This window comes from Mycteria americana, chromosome 3, assembly GCF_035582795.1.
Source record: "Mycteria americana isolate JAX WOST 10 ecotype Jacksonville Zoo and Gardens chromosome 3, USCA_MyAme_1.0, whole genome shotgun sequence".
In the NCBI taxonomy this organism is placed as follows: domain Eukaryota; kingdom Metazoa; phylum Chordata; class Aves; order Ciconiiformes; family Ciconiidae; genus Mycteria; species Mycteria americana.
The window spans coordinates 121,297,556-121,323,994 of record NC_134367.1 but is presented as its reverse complement, the minus strand read 5'-3'; the positions used below and the strand labels follow the sequence as shown (position 1 = coordinate 121,323,994).

Genomic DNA, 26,439 nt, shown 5'->3' with positions numbered 1-26,439 from the left:
GGGGCCTGCCAAATGGCAGCACCTTGGCCATGGGGCCTCCCACACCCGGGGATGGTGGTGCTGTAGCAGCGGGGCACTTGTAGGGACTCTCAAATGGTGGCACCTCAGCCATGGGGCTCTCGTGGGGCCTCTCAAATGGCGGCGCCTCGGCCGTGGGGCACTGCGGAGCCTCTCGCCCCCGGGGACGCCGGCGGGCACTGCGGGTCCCCCCTGCCCCGCGTGGGACGGCGGCACCTCAGCCCCGCAGTCGTCCCCCCCCGGGGCGGGCCTCGCACCAAGAGCCGGAGCCGCTCCTGGGGGGACGGAACCGCAACCCCCAACGGGGCTGGGCAGGGGCAGCCCCTTCCGCCGGCTGCGGCGGCGGCTCCTCCCCCGGGCGGCGGGGAGAGGCGGTGCCTCGGCCCCTCCCGCCGCCGCCGCTGCCGCCGCCGCCCGGGCCGCTTCCTGCGCCGCGCCGCCCTGCGCGGGGGGGAGCGACGTGTCGCCGCGGAGGCGCCGCGCTAGGCCGCGCCGCCTGCCCGGCGCCGCAGGTAGGCAGCGGGGAGCTTCCCCGGCCGCCCGGCGGTAGGCCGCCGGCGCAGGTGCCTCCTCGCCTCAGCCCGCGGCCGGGGGGCTCTGCCGGAGAGCGGCCGGGAAAGTTGAATTTTCCTGGGTGCCTTTTGTCTTTGCGGCCCGGGCTCTCCGCGGGGCGAGTGGCGGGGGGCGGCCTGGGCCGTATGGAGGAGAGGAGGGCGTGAGGGAAGGGGCGCCAACTTCGAGGCGCGGGGGGTGCCGCCCAGTTCTCCCCTTTTTCCACAAATTTACGTTTTGTATTTCCATGGTAACCCCCCGGTGGGAAACGGGTGGTGTCTGAAATCGGTGCCTGTGCCTGGCAAGGGAGGCGTTGAGCGTGTGTGGAAGTGTCAGCGTTAAGCCAGGCTTTCCTGGGGTGCCCGGAGCACGGCCATCGTGCCTGTGTCTCATGTGGGCTCTCTCCTGCAGGTCGCTGACGCTCTGTCCCCAAGCTCCCAGGAGACCCGGCAGTTTTCCGTACGATGTGACGGGGAGAGATATGACGACGGCCTCCCTGAGATACTCCCAGCGTGTTCTCGCCAAGGTACGGCCGGCTCTTTGCATGGTGGTGCCACGCTCATCAGGCATGGCTTTTATAAGCAGTCGGTGCTGGCGTGGGGAAGTACCCTTTGGAGCAAGTATTTGGGGTTTTTCTCTGTAACACTGGCACGTCACACCTGTGTTAATGGCGACTGGGATGTGGAGAGCTAAAGGATTTGTTGGTTCGAAAAACCATTTAGGACTGCGATGGTTCCTGGGTTTATAGACGATCCTAAAATTGTGTGCATAGACAAACATAATTTCTTACCTTTCCTTAGTGTAATTTTTCGAACACAGTGTGTCCTGTTGAGAGCAATACCCATATGTGTAAAATACTGACCTCCTGCACTTTCAACAAAAAATTAACTTTCTCTCTCTTTGACTGCCCAGTTTTGGCCTTAGTATTTTGATTCTCCTTTCCTTCTCCATTTTTCTTATATTTTCTAAGTACTTAGGATTTCTGTTGCAGACCATCAAGTGATCCCAAACGTGTAAAGTACCTATTTTAAAGTACATAAAAATATGTACTTGTTTACAGATTTGCCTGTATGTTTTTGAGAGTTTTAAAGTGCAGGTGGTGTATTGACTTTACTGTCTTACCTGTACCTTATCTGATGGAGTCCTGAGCAAGAAGGAGTCCTGAGCAAGACGAAGTCCTATGGACTTCTGTGCAGCTGTGGCCCTGTGCAACCACAGCTCCTTTGCGGCCCTGTGGAAAAATTGCTCTTACTAAAAAAACTGACTGCAGTATGTTAATTGTTGTAGTGGCTGCAGTAATTGCTACTTTAGCCTGAGAGCCAGTGTGACTTTCCCAAACTGTAGTATAGACAAAAGCTATAGTTCCCTTGAAGTCCTCTGGGCGTAGGATGGTGCTTCTGTTGGGTAGGAAAACAATGCCTAAAATGAACTAATTGACAGGAGATCTATGGCTGTCTAAGCAAAAGCTGCTGTGCATCGTGTGGGCAGCCTCACCAGTGAGGTCTGAAGGCTGCATGCTGAGAAGCAGCTCTACTTCTCCCATCCATTTGCCAGCAATAGGATCTGTCTTGGGTGCCCCTGTACCTTCAGTACTTTTCTCTGTAGTAGGAGTCTGGCACATGTGTGAAGGAATTTTGCCTTCCTGTTGACAGCACAGACTTCATGGGACGAGGAGGGGATGTACATTTCCAAGGTTGAACAGGAATATTGTTTGCCTGAGAAGTGTCAGGAGCCACTAGAGAGTGGAGAAAACAGACCTCAGACTTGCTCTTTGGCAGTTTGAGAGGGAAGAAGTTGGGAAATGGAATCATGTCAGTATCGTTTCTTCTTTTGGGGCAGCAACTCTGTGTAGAAGCCACTTCTGCTTTCCTTCTTCAGACTTTTGGGGAAATGAGGAGCTGCAAGTTTCTCAAGAAGAGTGAAGGGTCACGAACATATTATCATCCTTCCAGTTGGGAGGCTCACTTTTCTTCTGGTTTCTGTTTTGTTTTGTGGTTTGGGGGTTTGTTTGTTTGTTTTGGGTTTTTTACACTTTATTTGGTTTATTCCTCGTCTTATTTTATGAATGTAGCATAAAGAGAGAAAGGGTGAGCATGAATGGATGTTCTACATACATATTTCTGGGGCCTCATATGATTAAGTCCAAAGAAATATTTACCAGCACATCTAAGATTTGTCTTCCCCATATTTTTAACTTTTGGCACCCAATTCACCTAGGTGCTAGGTTTTGAAAAAAGATACGAGCATTCTTTTCAAAAGGTAAAGAATCCTTAATGTATTTTCCTTGTAGTCAAAAATGGCAGATCCATTTACTGATCAGATGTTCCAAAATACTCATCTTTAGATAGAGAAAAAGCTAGGATATTTCAACTATTAATCTGGTTCTTAAAACAAAAAAAGAAGCCGCTTTGGATATGGAGGTGTGTGTTTTTAAGATAGGTCATTAGAGTTGGAGTAGCATATCTGGTGCTTTGCAATATGGCAGAGAGCTTCCATCAGTTTTACGGAGTTACTGTAAGCAGTGGTGTAAGGCCTTCCTTTTATTTTTTGGCATTCTAAATGTAGCATAACTATACTGGTTTTTACATTTCTAGAAATATTTATTCTTCTTCTAAATGGAAGCTATTTGAGGGATGAAAAGGAAGTGATGTGAATAGAGGTGATCCGTTTCATTTGAGCTTCTGTTGGGCAGGTATTAACACGACAAGAACTATCAACAAACATGGGTTTGTTGCTCTCTGTTGCTCACCAAAGTAAAGTTTGGATGGTCTTGTTTGCTGAGTACTTGCCCTACAAAGTGACGTACTGCCTCCCGCTAGTGGATTGGCATCTTATGTCAAGACTGCTCGATAAGACTTGCTATGAGGTATGCTGTGCCTGCTTTTGGATGATCCCTGGTCTCAGCTTTTTGCATAGTGTCAACATTATTAAATATTTTTATTTGACTCTTTCATAGCTACTTGCAGTTGTTCAGGGCTTTGGTAAGGCTTCAGAAAGACATGATTCTCATGAAAAATCACATTTTTAGAAAATTAATTTCAGGTTAACAAGTTGAGCCTAACCCCACTGAAGATAGCAAGTGGAGAGCCTGCACAGGGAAACTTGCTGTTGATGCAGATTGCCGTCAGCTTCTGTCAAACTCCTTTCATAAAGCCAGGACCTTAGTGTTATGATTTTTGCTCTGGGTGGTGCGGTTCTTCTGCCTTTCCTCAAAATGTCGCTACTCTGCAGCCTCTGCCTTTGACAGACTTCTAGCTGGAATGCCTGCCGGGGCTCCTTGATCTTTGTTCAGCTGCGTGCACCTCTGTGGAGCTATATGAGATGCTCATATTTCACCATTTTCCAAGGGGATAATAATGCGCACTGTAATGCTGATGCCTGAAAAAAAAAAGAGTACAAAGAGATTTCGCTCTCATCTTGTGTGATAGTGTGGGCAACTAACCACAAGGCCTTTTCTTTTCTGACGTGTATTTTTACTGCTTTGGTAATTGTTTCCGAATGATTCTACGACCTCTGGCATGGAAGAACTTGATGCATAATGACCTAAATGGCTGTAGGAAGGTCTGTTCTTCCAGCACAGAAGCTGCCTTCCAATTTCAAATTAGTGTTCATCATTGGGAAGCTAGGTTTCCGGATGAGAGGAAGTGCATTTGGTACATTGGGTATATCACACATGTTTCATTTAATTGTTTTATTCAGTACCTGAATAAAGGTGAAATACTGCTTTTAAGATAGTTTGTCTATAGGCAGATAAATTGCTTTCCAATTTTTGACAAAACGTTTACACTTGTGTATTATTTTAAATAACTTGTGCATACACGCATTCAAATAACAATATGTTGTTCAGTGATGGGACTTTTTGAGGTAACTTTTTTCAGATGATCTTATTCTTGTATTTAAAGAAGTGAAGCTCAACTAAAGCTGCCTTTTTTTTTTTTTTTTTTTTTTTTCCCAAATCTACTGTTCAGGTGTCTTCAGCTGGGGAGGGCAAAAGAAACCGATACAAAATATAATAATATGAAAGTCAGATGCTGTTCTACCCTGGCCTTGTAGTCTACCCACAGTGCTTTGCAGTGGGGATGCAGCTGTCCTGTTCTTTCTTTGTAGTCAGATTACTTTTTTCCTCACCTGTTTTCCCGTGTGAGGAGAGCATTTTGAGATGGCATTATGAAAGAGATGATATAAGGGGAGGGTGGTGGCATTACTCTTTAAGCTATTCAAGTGTTCTTGCTTTTCCACAGTCTGCATTATGCAGTTTGCTGAGAAAGTAGCACAGTCTGGTTCTGCTCAGCACTGTCCAAGGACTTACAGAACATGCTGGATCGTAACACCACATGTGGCTAAGCAAGGCTGATGAGAAACGCAGATAACTCGAATATAGCTTCCTTGTCAGGCTGCTTTCATCCCAGCAAGCCTAGTCTGGATGGTCATCACTCATGCTAACTTTGCAGAGAAGGTATACCCTCAGTGTGGGCACATGAGATTTGGGATACTATTAAAAGATGTGCAGAATGCATTGAAATACATGTGTGTTCATGAATACAAATATACGTGTATTTATTAGGCTTTCAGAAAGGCTGACAGACTTCTCTCCAAGTTCTGTAAGGAGGTTTGGTGTTGGAGTTGTCCCCATGGCAGGCCATCTACATTTGGTGCACAAGTCACAGCTGTCCTCCAACTCTAGCTTCATCATGCCCCTGACAATCATCTGCTTCCTACTTTAAAACCCCAGGGTGAAAATAGGTGTTCAGAAAGAGCTTGAGTTAGCAGAACAGCTTCTGCAGCCTTAACCTCATTCTCTGAAACTGCTTAAACGTTTCTGCTGAAAGCTAACCTTCTTGGCTTCCCTGCTGAAAGAAAGATGTCTGTCTTGGGGCACAGGGGCAAGCTTGGAAATTTCAGCCTGAGGAATTAGCTAGTTGAAAGAAATTGAAAGCTTGTGTTAGTCCAGGCTGGTTCACATTGCCAGGCCATCACATTGCCACAAAGGTGATGTGTGCTTTGCTCATACCATGGTTTCCTTGTTACAGGGTTAAATCCTGCTGATTTAGCAAAAAGAGCTGTATAATAATGGAGTGGGAAACCTAAACTTTCGAGGACAGACGATAACAGGCACGTTGTTTGTTGTTGAGGTCCTGAAAGGAATCCTTTGAGCATTTTTCCCTCTTAGCTATGTTTCATGTATTCTTTTGCTTAGTAAGTATCTCTGGTATTTATCACTTCTTCTAGAAATGGTGAAATACTTCGCTTTAGTGTGACTTGTGGGTGGCTTCTCATGGTTTTCTATTCCAAAGGGTCTTGGGTAACCAGAACAGTACTTTAAAATGTTTTGATTTCATTCTGTTGCTGCCAAAGCCATGAAAAGCAGCAGGGACTTAAGCATGCCGTTTGTGTTCACTGAGAAACTTCTTCTCCCCTTACCTTTGGGATGCAGAGTGTACCTCTTGAAAAGTACCTAGTGGTGTGCAAATGTGGCTCATCGTGGACAATGTGGGACTTGCTCAGTGTTGGGTCATCAGGTGGAAGCCATGGGCTCTTTCCCCTGGGTGCTTAGTGTCTCTTCTCAGATGTCACTAGTTTTGAAGCCAAAATCGAGGTTGAAGAGCAGATTCTATGAATTGTATGAAGGGCTGGAGCCAATAAGCTCCATGTTCCTGGGTGTCCCTTGTAGTACCAGCTAACTTACCAAAACTACCAATTTAAGTTGAAGGTATTACTAGTAGGCTGTAGATTTATTTCCATTTGGGAGGGAGAGCACAGAGAATGGAGATATATGGGTTTCTTTAGTGCATAAATTGAGACTTACTTCAGGCACCTTGCAGGGATTGCGCTGGTTTCATAAATTCTAATTTGTATTGTTAATACAAATTACAGCTTTACAAACCAAAGTGTGTGCATGTGAAAATTGCTGGTAAAAATTATTAACTCATGTAAAGCTGTTACCTTAAGTAGGAAATAGAAAATTGGTTGATAATGCTAATGGAAAACTGCCAAAAATGAGGAAATATGAAGTTAACATCCATGAATAGGCGAGGTTTAGTTTGCACCTTCTCTAATATCGTGTTTATATAGAGATAATACCAGATGTTTCTGTAGCAAAAAACCAGATGTTTCTGTTCTGAAAAACAAAGTGTGCGAATAACACTAAGAATATAGAAAGGCAGTTTCTGAAGGACTTTGTACAAGTGTTAATACTTAGAAAAACAAGCACATGCTCAAGAGTTGTAACTGTCCTGTGCAATTACTTCTGAGTAATACGTTTTGTTTTTTGTTGTGCTGCTCTTCTAACTGCTGAAACGTTGGGTGTGAAACTCAAGAGTCAGAGAGTAGTCATCACAGAAATAACTTCTTAAAATTCATGTGTTTAAAACATTGCTAACTGCACAGATCTTCTACTTTGCTGACTGTACAGTATCCAAGCATGTGGTTATTACATCTGTCATCACAGTCACTTTATTTCATGCTGTATGTCGCACAACTGTGTCATATCATAGTTACTAAGCATGCTATTGAACAAGGATTTTTTTTTTTAGAGGAAGGTGTAAGATTGTTGAATATGAAATATTAACCTTCATGTGTTCAGACTGTAAGAATACCATAAACTCAAATCATCAAAGCTATTTTCATTGTTGCGACAGTTGATTTAAAAAAAAAAAAAATTAATGTTTAACTTCAGTAATATTAAGTCATTACAGTGACAGTGTAATTTAATACCATTTTTTAAACTAAAGAAATGAATACAGTGTGTACAAAATAGATTTAATATATTGAAGGCATGTTGTAAATATAGCCGTAATCCTGTATTTCCATCATTGGTCTTGTATCTAACCCCTAAAGTTTTTTTTATTGTGTTAGTTTAATACACGTTGCTAGACAAAATGTGAGTAAATTATGGTGATTACTGGAGAGAACAGAGTTAATCTAACCCAGTTTTAATTGTATATAATTTAAGTATTGATGTCATTAAGTTACACAGTTGCATATTCTTATCGCTGCACATATGCTCTTCTAAGTAGGAGGCTCAGGGGGCTCACCATTTCATAATTCATTCTGCACAGCTTGTGCAGTTAACTACATTTACCTGCATTTCACTTGCTTTTAAAGTTGAATGAGTTAAAATATTCTGCAGCAGTTTTGTTCTATGTTAACATTGAGTTTCATTTTTTTGTACTATGTTTAAATCAGCAAATTTATATATTGTTGCATATTTAAAAATGCTGATTCAGAAGGCTGGTTATAGATTCATTTATCTATAAAATGTTTAGTACTGTAGCACAAGGAACGGCTGCTCTGTTGGAGAATGAAACTATTTTTCTGTTGTCTGCAAGGTTAGCGTACACCGAAGGGCTCAGGTGTAGGGCAGGATTTTTGTCTTTGTGTAGACTTGTCACATACTCCTTTGTAATTTGAATTTAATTCAGGTAATTCTGTCCAGTTTTCTTTCTCTCTCTGAAGGTATACTTGGCTAATTTAAGGACTGCAGTTTGAGGAATGCCTGGCTTTGGGCAGTACAGATGGGTTTATTCCTGTGCAAATGTGGCTGTTCGTTGAGGTTAATTATCCATAAGGTCCTGACTTATGAGGCTACTAGAATAGCTGTTAACTATGAATAATTTAGTACAGAATCATATTGCATGCCACTTAAGAAGGCCTCTGCCTGTGAATCCTTATATCTTGTTGAAATCCACTCAATAATATGAAGGTTACTGCTTGCACTGATATTTTATTGTACTCTTTTCATTCAATTTTAAAATTTGTCAGTGTACAATGGCAATGTGAATATTTTATGGTGATAAGTAATAAAAGTACCTGTGCAAGAGGTACCTGTGCAAGAGTAGGTATAGTTTGTTTTTGAAAAATTGAGGTATTGAACCAGTCTTCAGTGTTAAATTGTCTTTTAAATTTATTTTAAATCTTACACTGGCATAATGCAGTTAGCATTTTCTCCACTGAGATTTATGTAGTTGAGACAATTCACATCTTGGAATATAATTTTAGGCAATACCTCATTATGGGGTAAGGAAAGAGGCTTAATGAAAGACTTCCTAGCAAGACTACAAGATTTCAGTGCTTTCTACAAATTGTCTTAGTTACTCATACATCTGTCTAGGGCAGACTGCGTGTCATGTTACAGAGGCTTTTTTGGGAGGAAAAACTGCAAATACAGAACTTTGAAGCAGTTCCAAGTGTGGATAAATTTACTGTATGCCTTTAGGAGACTTGATCATTATAACTTAGCATTGGATATGTTTTTTAAGGAAGCTAAAATGGTAGAATTCTGTCATTATCATAAACTAGATTTTCCCTCAAAACATTAGGGAAGAGCTTCATAAAGGAAGAAGTTGCTTTGGAAAGAACTAAGAACATAGGGGGAAGAACATAAGAATATAAACATGTAACAAGTAGTGAAAAGTAGTAGTGAAAAAGTTGTCTTCAGGGCATTTTGGGGAGAGAGACTGATGCTTTATGATATTTAAGGAAGGTCTGTCAGACGTCTGGGAAGGTTTTTCCCCTTTCTGACTACTTCCAGTTTTCCATTAGTGCTCCCATTCTCTATCTCGACTAGTAAGGTTTTCTAAGAAAGAAGGGAATCCCCTCCCAAGAAAAAAAAAAACAGGAGACAGATTTTTCAGTCCTTCTGCAGCATTTTTAGAGAGGGTTCTGGTGGTCTATTTTCACCCCTTTTAAAAGTCACTTCTAAAAATGACAGTGGAAGCTCATTATCCTCCCTGTCTTGCTGTGCTGTCAGATAGAAAGGGAGAGAGGCAAGTGAACATCGGGAATGGTACCCAATGGACAACGTTTTGGCCAGAATACAGGTTTGTTAGTCATGGGCCTGTTCATTGGGATGCTCAATTATAGCTGTACATATCTTAACTCGTCTTTAGAATCGTTTTGTTAGGACGCTTCCAACCTCATTTAGAAAGTAAAACTTTTTTCCTTTTCCAAATGAGGTTTGCTGTAGTATATGTGATGCTGTTAGAAGTTGACACAGTGACGTACAGTCATCCCTTGGTGCCTGCTTCAGTGATTGAAGATAAAATAGGCCTTTTATCTTTTTGTGCTCCTTCACAGCGTGGTAAGTAATTTAGGTGTCCTTTAAGGGGGTTGGTAGTTAAACGCCAAGATCTTGCTAGATGTGTTTATTTCTCCTTAAAGGTGAGGATTCAGATCAGTCCCTTTGAACGAGCACTCTTTGAGCTGTACATTATGGAGATGTTTTAATAAACTCTCAAACCTCTAATAGTTCTGCAGTTTACTACTGACTCAACCGATGCTTTGATGGAAACACAGATTTGTTTACAGGTGGAAAGGACACATTATGTTGTTCAGCCCTGGTGTAAAATTTTTAAGGCTGTTTATTTTCAAATTGGGAGCTTAAAATTCAACTGAAAATTAGTGGGACTTTCCTTACTCCAGAGCTTTTTGATCTGTGTTTTGTCTTCTCTCTGCAAATGCTTTTTATGTTGAAATAAACTATAGTTTACTTTACTAGACAGCCATGAAAAGTTGAATTGGCAATTTTCCCGATTCAAGTGATAAAAGATGTCTGTCTTCTGTGCATAGCACATGCTCATGCTTTTCTGATATACATAGTATGCTTGTGTTCTTCAGATTCTGATTTGTCTGAAATGTGATAATGATTTCAATTACTGTAAATAATTAATGATATATTTTATCTGTGGGTAGCTGTTGCTGGGCCTGGGTGAACCATGAACACAGGTTGCAGGCCGCCTCATTTGGAGAAAACAGTGCACTTCCTGTTGCTGGAGTCATAACATTAAGGCAGTGCAACAAAGTGAGGGCACAGAATATCCCTTACCTTTTTCACTGCGGCATGTAATGCACTGTGGTTAAACCTCACTGAGTGTGGCATGCCTCTGCAGATGCAAAAGTGATCTGCTCCCTGCAGTCACTGAGGATAAGTAGGAGGGAAGAGGAGGTGGAAGGCTATACATTTGTCTACTCAAGCTTCCTGATATCTGTGATGAAGTTCCACTGTGACTGCAATAGTTATGGCAATAGAAAGGCAGAAGTGCCTGAACGACACTTTTTTTTTTTTAAAACATATGATTTTATTGGTGCTGTGTGCAAGAACAAAATATCATCCAAACCTAGAGGTGTGGGAGGAAACAGACTATGAAGTTACCTTATGCCTTTTATTTTTGTGTTTAAAATAAACTTTCCCCTGTTGCTGTTGAAATGTGTCAGTTAAAGTGTTGCAGTTAAAAAAATACTATGTAGCTGATGGAGTGTCATTGTTTGGATAAAATCCGTAACTGGAATTTTATTAAAGCCTTGATATGTATTGTTTCTTATTTAGCTTTTATCAAGTGGTGATTTTATGCAATGGCATCAAGCCACAGTTCTTCACCAGTGCCTCAGTCAAACAGCAGTGATGCTTTCTTTAAAAAGGAAATGGATGCCACAAAACGTTTTCGACCTGTACAGTCACTGCCTGATGTGTGTCCCAAGGAACCTACAGGTAATGTTGGTGTCAAGGAAAGTGAAAATGCAGTTAAATTTGCTAATCCATTTACAATTGTTCAGCCAAATTTTCTCGTATACTGGGAGTAGTGTATTAAGCCATAGTCTTATTTCAAAGTATGCTGTAATTCTGCTTTATACCACCCAGTGTCCCTTTGGAGCAATGGGAGAGCCTTCCTATTTGCAGCTTGTTTTTAGATGTCCACATTATAGATAGGATCTTGCTTGTGTGATTCCGCATTATAGCTATGATACGTACTACATACAAGAAGAGGGTATATTCTGTCAGAGCCTGTAAAAGACCTGTCCGGCGTGCTTGGAGTCTAGTTGCAGTACTTCTGTGAAACACCCCGGCACTCTTGCAGTGGGAAGCAAGAGACCAGGACCTGTCTCTAGCACTGTCATAAGTCTCTGGTGCTATTGTAAAACCAGGGTTTGGTCACAGTGTATAGATGCTGTGGTGTACTAAAGCTTAGTTTATAAAAAGGAGTAGGTGGGGTGGGATCTTATGAAACATAATGCTAATAAATTGCAACTGTCATTCTGATCGAGTTCAGATTATTAAAAATGTGTTTGCAGTTGGACTTTTTTTTTCTTTTCAATAGAAGCTAATGTTGTTGAGCTAAATATATTTAATGAGTGTGAACACACCACTGTGTTCAAAACTTGTGTTGGTTAATCTGATAGAAGAAATGCAAGTTAAAGTGTTGCAGAAGGAGAATATCTTGCGTCTTTTGCATAAATAATTCTGATCCACTATGTAATTGTGGAAACATGGTTTGCTTAAGAACCACATTTTAGCAAAAATACAACTTTCAGTTTCTCACCTTAACAAACTGTCTTGTCTTTTGTGCTGCAGGCGATCCTAGTAATTTATGTGACAGCCCATCTCTAGTTGTGGATCAGCACAGATGGACTATTTATCATTCCAAAGTCAATCTCCCAGCAGCACTAAATGATCCTAGGTTAGCAAAAAGGGAATCTGATTTCTTTACAAAAACATGGGGAGTAGACTTTGTGGACACTGAAGTCACGCCTTCATTCTACCTCCCACAGATTACCAAGGAACATTTTGCATTATACCAACAGGAAATCACTCCGGTAAGAACAAAATTAGATGCACCTAGTACAGCCAGAAAGAGATTTGAGATCCTTCTTCTAATTAGAGATTGTCCCTGTTAGTAGTTATCATACAGTTAGCTGATAATTAAGTTGCTCTTCAGTGCTTGTTGACTCTTCATTAGGCTTTTCTTGTTTTATAATCTCAATATTTGTAGTGTGGAAAATGCTGTTTAAATTCTCTCTAGGCAATTTAATTTTTTTTTTCATTTGTATTTCTGAATACTGTGCTCCGTACCAGGGCTTGCAGTTCCTATTTATTCTTTCTGATTATCAATAATTTTTCTGTAAGGATTGTTTAACGATTGGGCCCTACAGTGCAACATAGCATTTTCAGACCTTTGCATCAAATTTAAAACGTGACTGTGCGCTGCAAGGCTTGGAGATATTTTTTTAAGAGTCTCTAGTGATTAAACATTTATACATGAAGTTTTTAAACTATAAATAGGCCTATTATCTTGATGATTTCTTTTGTAACAGGAAAGTTTAAGCTACATCTAAGGACACCAGGACCAGTAGGAGACTTCTACAAACTCTTAAAATACAGGTGTCAGTAAGTATGTAGTATTCTTTCTTTTTTTAACTGAAAGAACATGTAGAAGTCTCCCACTGTTTTCTGCTTCCTTGGTTTGTAACTTTCTTATTGTTTTGCTGTTACAGAATTAGCTGCAGGAAGTGTTACTTATGTAAATCAGTTAAAGTATGTGGAAGGGAATTGTCTGTAACTGATCTATTGCTATTAGTTCACACATTCAACATCTGAAACGTTTAAGAGCTCATCCATTAGCAGGGACTGCGAAATGAAAGAAGGTTTTAGGAAGAGGGAACTGACCCATGATGTAGCTTCTAGCAGAGATCTAGCTAACATCTGTGTTCTTTAGAAACGTAATTTCTCACCGCTATGGTTTCTGGTGTTGTTTACACCTGTGGATAAAATTTGAAGCTCAGCATGATGAAACAAGATACGTGGTTTCAGTAAGGTGCTCATTAGTAAGATGTGGAAGCAATTTCTACTTTGATCCGATTTAATTTAGCAATGAAAAAGCATTCATTGTGTGTTAGTGTGATTTCTGGATTAGACAGCAAATAAATGTTTGGATATGTAATTACAATTGGTCTATGGTTCTATCGCATTAAGTACAGAGGTTATTACACCTCTTCAATAACTTTTGTGTTCATTTTCTCTTGAGATGTAAAGATACTGAAAAAACAACATAGGCAAAAATTTCAACCTGTGTTACCTTTCACTTGGACAAACATCATCTGAGTTTTAAGAGGGAAAAAAAATTATTGTGAACTTGTCAGGATTATTTGGCTTAATGCAGTATGTTTCACTGAAAACGTTCTGAATGTTCTGCTTCAAAAAAAAAATCTTTTTAAAGCCTCAAAGTAATTCTTTAATATCTTTTCTCTTTTACAGAGAGAGAAGATTCATGAAAGATGCAAGAATATTTGTGCTCCTAAAGATACCTTCGACAGGACTCTATTACACACCCATGGTACAGTCAAAGCCTTCCTTTAGCTGTTAAAAAGTAATTTCTTTAATGACTCCTATAACATACTGATCATCTCCTTTACTTGCTCAGGGACTTCATGTGCAAAAATAGCTGCTGGTGAACAACAATTGAAAACTCAGACATGATTGACTAGAAGTATTCATGACCACTGCTGATATTTTATAGGTCAAAATGCTTGTGATACCTGCTCTTAAACTTTTCATGGCATGTTTGCATTCATGGCAGGTCATTATGTCCCTGGCAGTGTTTTGTTTAACTTCCTTTTATTTAAGATCCATTGAAACTGTTGCATCAAATTTCTAGCAGCTGTTGACTTTGCAATGAAGAATGGCAGCACTGGGCCATTCCTGTGTCTCTGCCATGAGGATCACGGAATGGCTAAGGTGGGAAGTGACGTCTCAAGATGGTCTAGTCCAACCCACCTGCTCAAGCAGGGTCACCTACGGGAGGACAGTGTCCAGTTGGGTTTTGAATTTATCCACGGATGGAGATTACACAACCTCTCTGGGCAACCTGTTTCAGTGTTTGAACACCCTCACACTAAAAGTGTTTCCCTATGTTCAGATGGATTTTTTTTTTGTGTATCAGTTTCTGCCTGTTGCCTCTTGTCCTGTCACTGGGCTCCACTGAGAAAAGCCTGCTCTGTCTTCTTTACACCCTCTCATCAGATGTTTAAAAACATTGCTGAGATCCCCCTTGAGCTTTTCCAGGCTAAACAGTCTCAGCTTTCTCAGCCTCTCCTCCTGTGAAAAATGCCCTGGTCTCTTAATCATCTTTGTGGCCCTTCACTGGACTCGTTCCAGTATGTTTAGGTCTGTCTTGTACTGGGGAGCTCAGAACTGGACACAATGCTCCAGATGTCTCATCAGTGCTGAGTGGAGAGGGAGGATCACCTTCCCTCAACCTGCTGGCAATTCTCTACCTAATGCAACCCAGGATGCTTTGCCGCAAGAGTGCACTACTGGCTCATGGTCAGTTTGTTGTCTGCCAGGACCCCAGGTCCCTTTCTGCAGGGATGCTTTCTAGCCACTAGACCCCTAGTGTGTACTGGTGCTTGGGGTTATTCCTCTCCAGGTGCAGGACTTTGCCTTTTCCTGTGTTGAACTTCATGAAGTTCTACTCTGGCGAGTTCTCTGGTTAGTATTTCTCTGATTACTGTTAGCAAAGACTACCTGGAAAACTTTTTTTGGTGTCCACAGCTGTAGCAAGGCTGAATTTCTAGATTTTATGGAAGTAGTTCAGCTAATATGAAACTGGACAAAGGAAGGCGAGAGGCAAAATGAAAAAGAAGAGACAAGCAAAAGGAAAAGAAACACTCACAACCTGGAGCAAACTTTTAATATCTAATTTATTTTAATTTATCTTCTCAAAAATGTTAGCATAAAAGGGTTCATTTACTGTTTGATCAGGCTTGTCTATATCAATGTCTACAGGTAATGCAGCTAGAAGCATTCAGTAGTTTACTCCTTTTGATCAAGTTCTTTCAATCAGCTTGCTTTCTCCTTTTCCACGCAAAAGGAAGCCCTTCAGTAGGGTTTCTCTGTACTTGGTGTCATTTTGGAATAGCTATTCCTGAATGAGTCTGCTTGTGGCACATACAGTGCAAAATAAAAGTTACTTCTTCAGGCTTAGCTCAATCCATTTTGAAGGAGTCGAGTCCTTTTAAAAAGAGAAAATTACTGTGCCACCAAAGTAACTGGGAGCTTCTTGGGTAGATGGACAGTTCCTAGGAGAAGCATCATTTGGTAAACTGAAACACTCTATTTTCTATAGTTTCTTTTGTTAGTGTTGCCTGTCTTCCTCTAACTCCAGCCTTTCACTTCCGTAAGAGTTGGTCTGTCCAAAGGCTGAGGACAGCAGGATTATTCCTAGGTTGCCTTGTGTATTTCAATACAAATAAAGTAACAAACAAAGTAAGAACCAAAGAGGTGAGAGAAATGTGGGAGATAATGCTGATGTAGCACTTGCCTTGTTTGTCAGGGAGGAGTAGACTGTCCAGCTGAGGTGTATGGGCTTGTTGTTTTTAAATTCCTCACCTTTTCTGGCCTCCAATTTGCCCCCTATTCATGATGCACACTAAGTTAATGAGTAGGGGAGGAAAAGGGGATTTTGGCTAGACCTTAAAAGTCTGAATTTGCCTTTTCTTCAAGTTCTGCTGGGTTACAACAATGCACCTCTTTTCCCAGCTCAACTATCTTACCCTCTGAAATTGTCAGGTCAGCTTACTTCAAGGGAAGGGCTACTTCTGTGCTGCTTGCTCAGTGTGCTCAGGACTCTGTCCTGAGTCCTCATTCATCCTTCTTGCCAGCCTTTGTGCATTCATTTTCCAAGTGCTGTGCAGAAGTGATTATATGGACAGCTTCAGTATGGAGCATTAAAATTGGGGTGATGTTAGACGGACCTTTTACTGGCCCTTGCCAGTTGATTGAACAGTGTGTTAAGGAATGTGAAGTGCTAAGTAGATTGCTTTGTATGACTAACATTTTCACTGTCAAAGCAGCCAAGTGCAAGTACCTTTGAATACTCCGAGCACGAGACCTAAACTACAAAGGACAACAGAGTGTTTCAAAGGATCAAAATATTTCAGGTTGGAAGGGACTTCAGAAGGTCTTTACTGCAACTGCCATCTCAAAGCTAGTTCAGCTGTGAGGTCAGGCCAAGCTGTTTAGGGCTTTATCTAGACGGGCCTTGAAAGCCTCCAAGGATGGAGAGTATCTAGTCTCTCTGGGCAGCCTGCTCCAATACTTGATTGTCCTCGTGGTGAAAAAGGTTTTCCTTGTGTTCAGTCAGAACCTCTCGTTTTAATTTATAACCACTGTTCCCTGTCCACTCCCTGTGAGGAATCTGGCACCGTTGTCTTGAAAACTTCCTCATAGGGTTTCATAGTGTTCAAGGTAATTGTTTTCCATCGTTTGCTCATGAATGACTTCTTGTATTTTGTTTAATTTTAGATAAATCCAGGACAGATCTGGAACAAGTACCTAAGGTATGGTTCCTGTGCACTCTAAGCTTTTATAAGGATTTCTCACATGTAGTCTTGAATATATGAATGTACTCTCTTTGTAGAAATTTTCTCCAAGCTGATTACTTGAGCTGATTCTCAAGAGGATCTGCAGTGCTCAGAATTTAAAAAGACTATGAACAATCTGCTTTTTCTTTCTTTTTTTTGTTGTTGTTTCCCGTGGTCTTGATTTTTCTCTTACTTAAAGTAGAATATTAAATGCCATTATTTTTTTCATCTTTAATAGTTAAAACCTCAGAGCTGGGCAAAATTAGCCACTCTGCGTTCTAGGAGGAAAGGGGAACTGAAGAGTTTGATAGAAGCTTGAATGTTGCATAGCATAGAACTGAGCATTAGGTTTAACTCCTTGAATCCTTGAGCAAAGCCCTCTTGCATATATGCTTGCAGCCTATATGGTGTGGGTTTTTTGTGACAGATTGACAAAAGACACAACTCCAGATTCTATTTCAGTCTGAATAATTTTTTCTAGGTACATTAAGAAGTCAGAGTGTTAATATGGGTCAGCATCTCTGTCCCAGTTGTGTAGGCTGTTGCTTGAATAGCTGTCACTGCAATGTTTAAAGTCCAGGAAACAAGAATGTTTGAGTGTGGTGTGATGCTATAGTCTATGTTGAACCTTTTAAAATTACACTTTATAAATACAGGGGAAACAGTACTACTGTCTGTGTGGAAGCTCAAGGTTTGTACCAATTTGTCAAGTAAAAATAACGTTATCAGAGAGAATTTTACATTACTAGTTCTCTGACATGTGTAGTTAATGTTACATGTTACTGACTCTTTCTGCGACCGGCACGTTTGCTATATTGTGCTAAAGGAGATCAGCTTGAGGCTCTGTTCCCTCCCAGGCAACACTTGCTACACCCTGACAGCTGGCTGGATCCTATGCTGGATTCAGCTATGGCCCCAGAACTGAGCACATCAGCAGTAGGATGCCCCTGCTATTGAAGAACATTCACTCTGATCCTTTAGAGGACCCACCTGCAGTTTAATGTTGCCTATGTTTTCATGCTCAGGATGTTTAGATCATTTTAAGTGCTTGATAACCTATGTAATTTTGGAGCTGTGACTTCCACTTTTAGGAAGATAAGACTTTGTCAGATCACAGAAGCTTTTAAGATGTAAAGTTATAAGGTCTGGAATGAATTTGTTTGCCTGGATATTGGTTTTTGAAAAATTAACAAATAAGGTCCCTGTTAGCTTCATGAGACAGAAGGTGTGTTAAACTGGGGAGGAAAATGTAGGGGTGAGAGAGATGCATTTATTTCTTTTGTTTTTCTGTTTCAGATTTTTATGAAACCAGATTTTGCCTTGGAAGATTCCTTAACATTTAATGCCGTTTTACCATGGTCTCATTTTAGTACTGCTGGTGGAAAAGGAAATCGTGATGCAGCTTCCTCCAAGTTACTTCAAGAAAAGGTACAACTTTGATACAAGATGTTATCCATCACAGCTGTTACTTACTACAGAGAAACTCCATTGCTGCTGTTCTGTACTCTTTGTTGAGACATCACTGTTGTGGGGTTTGTTATCTCTCATTTTGCATCAGGCTGCAGATTGTTAGTAAACAATGCAGGAAGCATCTTACTGAAAGAGAACTTTTTTCCCCTGGTAAATAAATGTATCTATAAAATCTGGAAAAAAGAATCTGTATATGGCATAATAATTGGCTCTTCATGACCACTGAAACTTAGTGATGTAGGTATATGTTGAGAACTTCAGAGATGTGGAGCTATATTTAAGGGAGGAAAAGCAATTCCATGAGAAGGGAAAGCTAGAGGTTGTACACTGTTTATTGCTTTCTCGCATCTCAGGAAAACCCCAGATTCAAGGCACTGTGGTTTCTGTGCTAAAAGAAATACTAAATCCTAGGGTTTTGTATGTCAGAAGCTTCCTCTTGCCTTTTGTTGTCTTGTCATCTGCACTGATCCATTTTTGCATTTCACAAAGGACTTGAGTGCATTGGAGAGCATGAAAGCAGAACTTTGTCCTTCATATTGGAAACAGAAGTCTTTACGTGGGGGTTTCTTTTGGTGGTTTTTTTTTGTTGTTGTTAGTTATGTAGGCATAGTGTAGAAAATCCCATAACGAATCATTTTTATGGTACAAATACCCACAAAATGTTTATAGAAAATCTACATAATTTTGGAGTCTGTTTTCTAACTTTAATTTTCCCTCCTGTTTAACTTACTAAAGCTTCTGGGAGCTAGCAGGGGGTAGGGGGGAAGTAGTGAGGTGCCTTAAGAAAAAATAACATGAGATCTTCTGGAAGATGTTTCCAAATTTCCAGGAATTAGTCTTCCTGCTCTCCCTCCAGGTCAGGAGGAAGAGACAGGCTTGCTGGAGGCTAACTTGATCCTTCCTTGGGTTGTCCTCCACACCTAAAGTTGGAGGAATACTTTGGAGTTTCTTGTGGCAGTTGCTGTCTGAAGATGAAAAAGCAGTGTCCGGCATATGCTTTAAACTCACAAAGTGAGCCTGGCAGCAGGAGGATGGACACTCAACATGGACTTTGAGCAAAGGAGACTCAGAGCCCTCTCTGATGCAGTGGAGTGAAAATAAGGCTTTGAATAGCTGTGAGCCACGCTCCTTTGGAGAGGTGATACAAATACCTAAAGAGTATAAAACAGTTCTGTTGCCTCCAAGCCACATGCCTGATAGATTATTACACTGCTTCATGTTACTGAAATGGGCCCAATTTTTTTGTTTTACTTTTTAAAGGCTCTGAACTGCACAAGGTTTACACTTACCACGTGTAAGTAGGCACCCTGCTGCCATAATTATCCTTAGCTCTAGGCAGTATTTTTCAACAGGATTTGGAAAAAATCTGCCTTAAGCAAATGTACTTAGGCTATTAGTGCTTTTGGACTGCTGCTGATCTACTTGAACAATTTCCCCCTGACATTTTTTCCTCCTTAGCTCCTTCCATGTCTTACCCTACATAGGAACTGTAAGCTCTTTGAGGCAGGTACTATCATTTTGTTCTGTTTGTTCTACCTTGCTTAGCATAGTGAAGGGACCTGAGGCATCTGGTTGGTACAACCACATAAATGAAAGATCATAATAACCCTTTCTCTGATCCCTGTGTCACAGTGTCTCAGCTTTTCCTGTGGGCTAGGTGTGTCACAGCTGTTTGGTGGAGGAAGTTTTTTATTAAATGTAGTACAAAAAAGATGGGTTGGCATATTGTATAAATCCCCAGTGTATATGCAGGATGAAAATAACTATAAGAAGGAGGCATTCTTCAGCTGATTTTCTTTCCATCTCTGGATAGGCCTTTTGAAATTCAGCATGAGGTTTGAGTGTTTGGCACCTCTTAGAAACCAGGTCATCTAAGTATTAGCATTCAGATGAGCATCCTAATGCCTCAGTCCTTTGAGTTTGCATGTTCAGCATAAGCCAGAACACAGAGCTTTTACAGCTCAAATAATCAGGCCAACCCAGTGGTCTGGTAACTGTTTGACATAGAGAATTTGAATTTCACGTTCTGAACATGTAGGCATACTCTGTCCCTGGGAATCCCACAGTGCCAGTGCACAGGAAATATGTTTAATAGGAGCTCCAACTGGTTGGCAAAAAAACAACTGCAGCCAGAGATATCCTGAGGATTTTTCTACAAAGAAGGTGCTACAGCCTTTTAAATGAACAGGGCCATTCCAAAGCCATGTCATCAGTTATAGTTGGGCTGCATCTTTAGCAACTTCAGTGACCCGAAGTACATAGCATATTTGCATGTGTATACTGTTCTTACTTGCAAGCCAGTATCCAGAACTGTCTCCTGGTTAATGGCTGTATTGTAACAGTGCCAGTGTGCAGCTATGTGGTATAAAAGCTTGGATATTTGAAGATTCCTTGCTTTTTCTACCTTGTAATTTTCAAGCAGGGGAGGCATCAAGTCAGCCTTCCCAAAGTGATTTTTGAGCTCTTTTAAAAAACAAATGATCGAACCACAATGGGTAGTTATTTGCTTGCTAATCTGACAAAGGGTTTTAATTTTTATTAGCAAAATTTCCTTGTGATACAATAAGACAAATACCCTGAAAGTAGATTTGCATGGTGATAAACTTGCCAAGTCATAACAACACTGTTTCCTCCTCCATCCTCTTTCTAGCTGAGCCATTATCTGGACATTGTGGAAGTCAATATTGCTCATCAGATTTCTCTGCGTTCAGAAGCATTTTTTCATGCAATGACCTCTCAGCACGAGTTGCAGGACTACCTCAGGAAAACCTCCCAGGCTGTAAAATTACTTAGAGAGAAAATCTCCAAAATTGATAAAGTAATGTGTGAAGGATCGCTTCGAGTTTTAAGACTGTCACTCACCAGAAATAACTGTATAAAAGCATACAATAAACTGAAGTTAATGGCTACTGTACACCAAACACAGCCCACGGTACAGTTGCTGCTATCTACTTCTGAGTTTGTTGGAGCTTTGGACTTAATATCAACAACACAGGAGGTGTTACAGCAAGAACTTCAAGGCATTCACAGTTTCCGGTAGGTAACCATCTAGGAAATGAATAAAATGCAACAAGAGCTAGAATGTGTTGAGCACATTATGTTGGCTGAAGGGGTTTGTTTTACCTTTGTTTGTTCATTCTTGGAGGACATAGTATAAAAGGTACAAAAATGTAAGTGTGGCATAAGCAGTGTGACTAAATGCATGTGCCAGAGAGAATTTTCTTTTAGGGGGGGATGAACTTTTAACATCTAGATGCTTTGTACTCAATTCTTGTCTACAGATGGTTTAGGGGTGCAGAGATGAGAGCCAAGCAGTGGCTGGACCTTCATCTTGCAGGGCTTGTAGCCCACAGCTGAGAGATGGTTTCCAAGTGGTGGTCTGCAATCCTCATGCATGCAGCACCCCAGAGATCCAGTTCTTGCTACACAGCTCTGCTCTGGGCCACTGTCTTTAGTGACTGACCTAGGCATGTGGTGTCACAGGAATATGCACAGGCTGTGTGTTGAGTAGGTCAGCCTCCAGCCTATGCTTGTGCGGGAAGAAGCTTTTGCAAGCAAAAGCCAGTGCAAAGCTATCAAACCACGTCTCAAAACATGGTCTGAGGTTGACAACTGGTCGGATGGGATGTGTTCAGCCATGTCTGCTCTTGTGGAGAGCTGTATTTACGGTGGCCAGGGGGTGCTTCCCCTTGCTCCATCTCACTGAGAAATCCAGTTCTATGAGCTGCTGAAGTTGGGAAAGGAAGAAACAGTGGGAAGGTGCTGCCCAAGCTGCTGTTGCTACTATTTTTTCACCTGTGTTTGCTACAGTGATGGGAATTAGTGAGTCCAAGGTCCCATGCTGGCTGCTTCTGTTAACAGTGGATGCTTAGAGCTCCACTTGGGAGATGCCACTGCACTGGGCAAGGTTCCCTCTGTGATATGCAAGAGTATTACTACAGTAGAATCCTTTTAGCTGATGTAAAATAAGCTATCGTAACGGTTGTATACAGGATAAAAGTGTCATATGCAAAGCTGCCACTGTGGTATGATGCTGGCAGAAGTAGTGTATGTTAAATCAGCTCATCAGCCAGTTGGAGCTGTACACTTAGTTTTATAAGTTGATGCTGGGGAGTGTTTTGTTTTGTTTAGAGGCTATGTGGTTCCTGCAAGCTGGTGGTTCCCCGCTTGCATAATAAAAACATGGTGGTTGCTCAGTAACGGTAACATGAACGTTCAGAACTTTATACCGTTACTACTCTTGTCCGTCTGTTCAGATGAGCTTCTCTTCTAACACCCCTTCTAGCTGGTTCAGAAAAAAGACTCAAATTCTATGTAGAAAAGATCTCAGAAAAAGTTTTTTTTTTTAAAATAATTACATTAAAAATTTTTTTTTTTTTAAAAAGAGCTGATAAACTATTGGGAGGAAATCTGTTAGAAGCTGTTAGTCTTTCTTTTAGCTTAGATGGTCCATCTTCAGACACCTCAGTGCAGTTTCTGTCCTCTTTACTGTTCCTACTCTTAACCACTTGATTGTGGTGCACAGCCCTTGACTGAGTCACATTTGTGTTTACCTTGATGATAGTGAGTGTACTTCTACAGCCCTGTGACAACATCAATCAGAATTAGTTGTGTTTTGCAATCAAGTAACCTCTGTGCTACATCAGCAGACTGCAGTTCTGTTGTCATTGTGATCAGTATGCGTGATGTCCCAAGAATGTGCCATTATTTTAAAATTGCACTCAGATGTGGAACATATTTGCAGGTAAATATTCATCTTGTCTGTAAAAAGTTATTTCAGTTGGTTGGTTTGGTAGAGTTAAAAATAGTGATAGGAGTGGGAAATGTGCCCTCTGCTTTGGATACTAAAGGTTCAGAAAGGTGAATTAAATGCAGCCTAAGTCATCACCCCCACCAGAGATGCAAGTGCAATTGAGAAGCCCAGCACAGTTGTTCCCAAGTCTCACAGTGGCCTGTGTGTATAGTGTGTCTGGAGAAATAATGTGCAATGGAAAGATGGAGATCTTGATAAAACTTCTCAGCAGAATGTTGTGTTTTTAAAAATAGATAAAATTTTAAAAAGTCTAAATTGATGCCATACACAAACACTTCAGCTTTTTCCAAGAAATAACAAATGGATGTTCTTGCTTTGTTCTGAGTAAGAATGCTGCAATCGTCAAGTGAGTTAAATACCTGATATATTTTAAGAAGAGATTAACTTCTAAATCAGTATCTCATTTTTCTAAATAATTAGTATCTCTTTTTTCTCCTAAATAATTTGTATCTTATTTAAAAAAAAAAAAAAAAAAAAACCACCTTGTTGCTTTAGTCTTGTGCGTGGCAGCTTGTAGAACTTGGTTTTGAACAGACAGCTTTAAATTGAGTCATGTCGCAGAATCATTCAATGTAACGCAGTAAGAAAACTATTCAGATCACCCATATACAAAAATTATTCTCCTCTTGTCATGCTATACGCAGAAAAAAATGTAATTTGATTCTAGTTATAGCAAATAATGAAAGCACCTTAATGGTGCTGTGAAGTAATAAATTGGTGTCTTTAGGTTAATATCCCCAGTCATTACATGTATCAGTCATAACTGTATGATTATTGCTTGCTACTGCTATAGGATAGAATTAAAGTTTTAGAGCTCTTCAACCCCTTCAAGTTCATCTTTTTAATTTTACAAAAAAAATACTTATGTGTTAACTAAATTACAAATCCGTACTGCCAATTTTTACATTGTTTTCACAATCCTTGTTGGGGTGATGGAGATCTAGTGATTTTTTTTTTTTTGCACAGGTATGCTGGCAAACCACAGGCACCTGGTAAAATAGTTCTCATCTGTGTATTTTAAAAGAATTTTTACCCTGCACTCATAATTGTACATAAGAGAATTGTAGTATTCAGTCATTGAAAGGACCCATTGTGACTGGTACCTCTTAAGAGATCATTGTCAAGGTGTTTCGCTAGAGTATGAATTAAGGTTTGACTTATTCTTGCGTGTTTCAGGGTGGAGTTATTTTTTTGTTGTTGTTAGGGGCTAGAACATCTTGGGTGAAGTGGTGGTGGCAAGTGCTGGGAACTCTTGTTGGACATTTCCATGCCTGAGGTTTGAGAGCGTAGGTTACGTTGTATTTCAGTGTAGTTAAGCACAGTTACAGAAATAATTTACCAAAGAGCATCTTTGCTTACCTAAGTAAGAGCCTTTGTGTTGTGGGTTTTAGTCCTGCAGTAAGTTTTGCAACTTGTCATTACATTGCAAATAATAATCTTTAATTTTTTCTGTTGGGTTTGTTTTAAAATGTCCATGATGCAACTGGCTTGGATTTTCTAGAGGCCATTTTTGCTTAAATTAGTTATTTGAAACATGTCCGCTTTGTCCATTCCAGCCAATTCTTGACCAACAATTTCAAAAGCAGACATGTCCCTGGTCATCTTAAAATTAAAAAAAATTAATCTGCTTAACTCAGATCCAGCAAGATTCATTCAGTTCAGCTCAGCACTGGCCATGGGGGCTTCTGCATGGAGGAGCCACCCTGGCATTGTGCTTCCTTGTGCCCTGGCACTGACTTTGCCCTATGTGGGCTGCGAGGCCGGATCCTGTGGGCTTTGCATTGGTACAGCAGCGCTCCTACCAGGGAGCGCTAAGATGTTTTTGCTGCTCTACGCAAGCTAACAGTCCAGCTACACCAGCACTGAATTAAAGCCAGCAAGCCATGCAGGTTCATCCTCATTTGTATCCAGGTTTATCTAAAATATCACATCTCCTGTTAATTCTCATTGGCAAAGTGTCTTTTCCTTTTTTTTTTTTTTTTTTTAAAGAAAAAGCAGTCTGATTTTTACAGGTACTTGGTGCTCTCAGCTGTCGATGGAAGTTGGAAAACCTGGAGTGTTTGGCATCTCTGAAATTCCCACTTCTAACTTTATTCTGCTAAAAGTTTCTCTAGCTGCACAACTTTTCAAGACCGGTCGACATTTCTGATGTGAGAAATTCCCTTGTAGTTCTGTATGACAACAGTCTGCAAAATATGATTTAAAATCTGTAATACATGGCAAAAAAATTCTTAACTTAGAGTAGTGTAAAAATGACAAATTTGAAAACTCTTCTGTGTTCTCTGAAAGCCATCCTGTAATGTAAATCTATTACTGTATCTCAGTCATGTGAATTAAATTTGTGACCACATCAAAAGCTCAAATGTTTGAAGTGGAAGAACTTGCGGACTGATGAGCTGAGGAACTGGACGAGCAAAAGTATTCTTCCTTCTTTTTAACACCTATATACTTACAGGCGCTGAGTATTCTTGGTTCTGGTTCACTTCATTGGGAAGAGAGGTACTTGGCACCTTCCGAAAAAAAAAAAAAAAGCCCTAAATCCAATTTTTACCCTCCATCAATATTCAAGTCCATATGTTTTGCTGCAAGGTGACGGTGCCTCTGAAAAATGCTCTAAGAAGTGAAAAATTTCAGCCTCCCATTAAGCCACTGTTGATTGCATGGAAATTACCTGCTGGGTGGTTATTTTCTTCAACTGTGAACTGATGATTCATTTTCAGATTGATTATTTAGCTCACATCTCAATGGCTGTTTTTCTTAGGCATCTTGGCTCACAGCTTTGTGAACTGGAAAAGCTGATAGATAAAATGATGATTGCAGAGTTTTCAACTTACGCTCGCAATGATTTAAATAGACCCCTAGAAGATGATTGCCAAATTCTAGAAGAGGTATGTCTGTTATTGAAATAAACTGTCTGATGAATATGTTTGCATCTTTAACATACTTAATCAGCACCAACTAATTCACTCAGGTCTGTAGTAGCAACATTATAATTTTATACTATGTCTCTTCTCATTCAAACCTCCCCCCACCCCTTTTTTTTTTTGTGCTTGATAAATAATTTTAACTAAACTCATGGAACTGCAATCCAGTCCTATATCCAGTTTCAAAATAATCAGTTCTCTTTTCTCTGATGAAGTGTATACTGAATTCACTTCATGAACCTCAACATGTAAGTGGAAAAGAACATGGACTCTCAGATCTACTTGACTGTAAAATTTCAGTTTTGCAATGAAAGCTGATGGTTGCATGTTGTTGTCATTCTGTCTCCCTATGTGTTATGGGTGCTTATATCAAGCATATGGTTGTCCTGAATATATGCTTCATTTGTAGTGTGTATGTATATATATATATATATATATTCCTCATTCCTCTGAAGATCATAAACATCTGAAGATTAAGCTATTGTGATTGCTTTCTAGCCCGGAAAAGATTTTTCTGGATTTTGCCTG

General features: G+C 40.5%; 1 protein-coding gene across 4 annotated transcripts in view; it reads left to right on the top strand.

The window, feature by feature from the left end:
* The first annotated feature begins 379 nt into the window (after positions 1–379).
* The window catches only part of VPS54 (VPS54 subunit of GARP complex), a 52,879-nt gene continuing 26,819 nt past the window's right edge, over positions 380–26,439 (top strand). For 2 of the 4 annotated variants that reach the window (XM_075496820.1, XM_075496819.1), the window contains exons 1-9: positions 380–530; positions 982–1,096; positions 10,895–11,056; positions 11,918–12,159; positions 13,598–13,676; positions 16,646–16,680; positions 18,001–18,132; positions 20,825–21,210; positions 25,749–25,875. In XM_075496820.1, coding sequence (XP_075352935.1) covers positions 10,921–11,056; positions 11,918–12,159; positions 13,598–13,676; positions 16,646–16,680; positions 18,001–18,132; positions 20,825–21,210; positions 25,749–25,875 — 1,137 coding nt within the window. In that variant the 5' untranslated portion in view covers positions 380–530; positions 982–1,096; positions 10,895–10,920. Of the gene's footprint in view, positions 531–981; positions 1,097–10,894; positions 11,057–11,911; positions 12,160–12,657; positions 12,731–13,597; positions 13,677–16,645; positions 16,681–18,000; positions 18,133–20,824; positions 21,211–25,748; positions 25,876–26,439 lie in introns of those variants that run through there. The other 2 variants (XM_075496821.1, XM_075496822.1) reach the window with 2 other exon arrangements.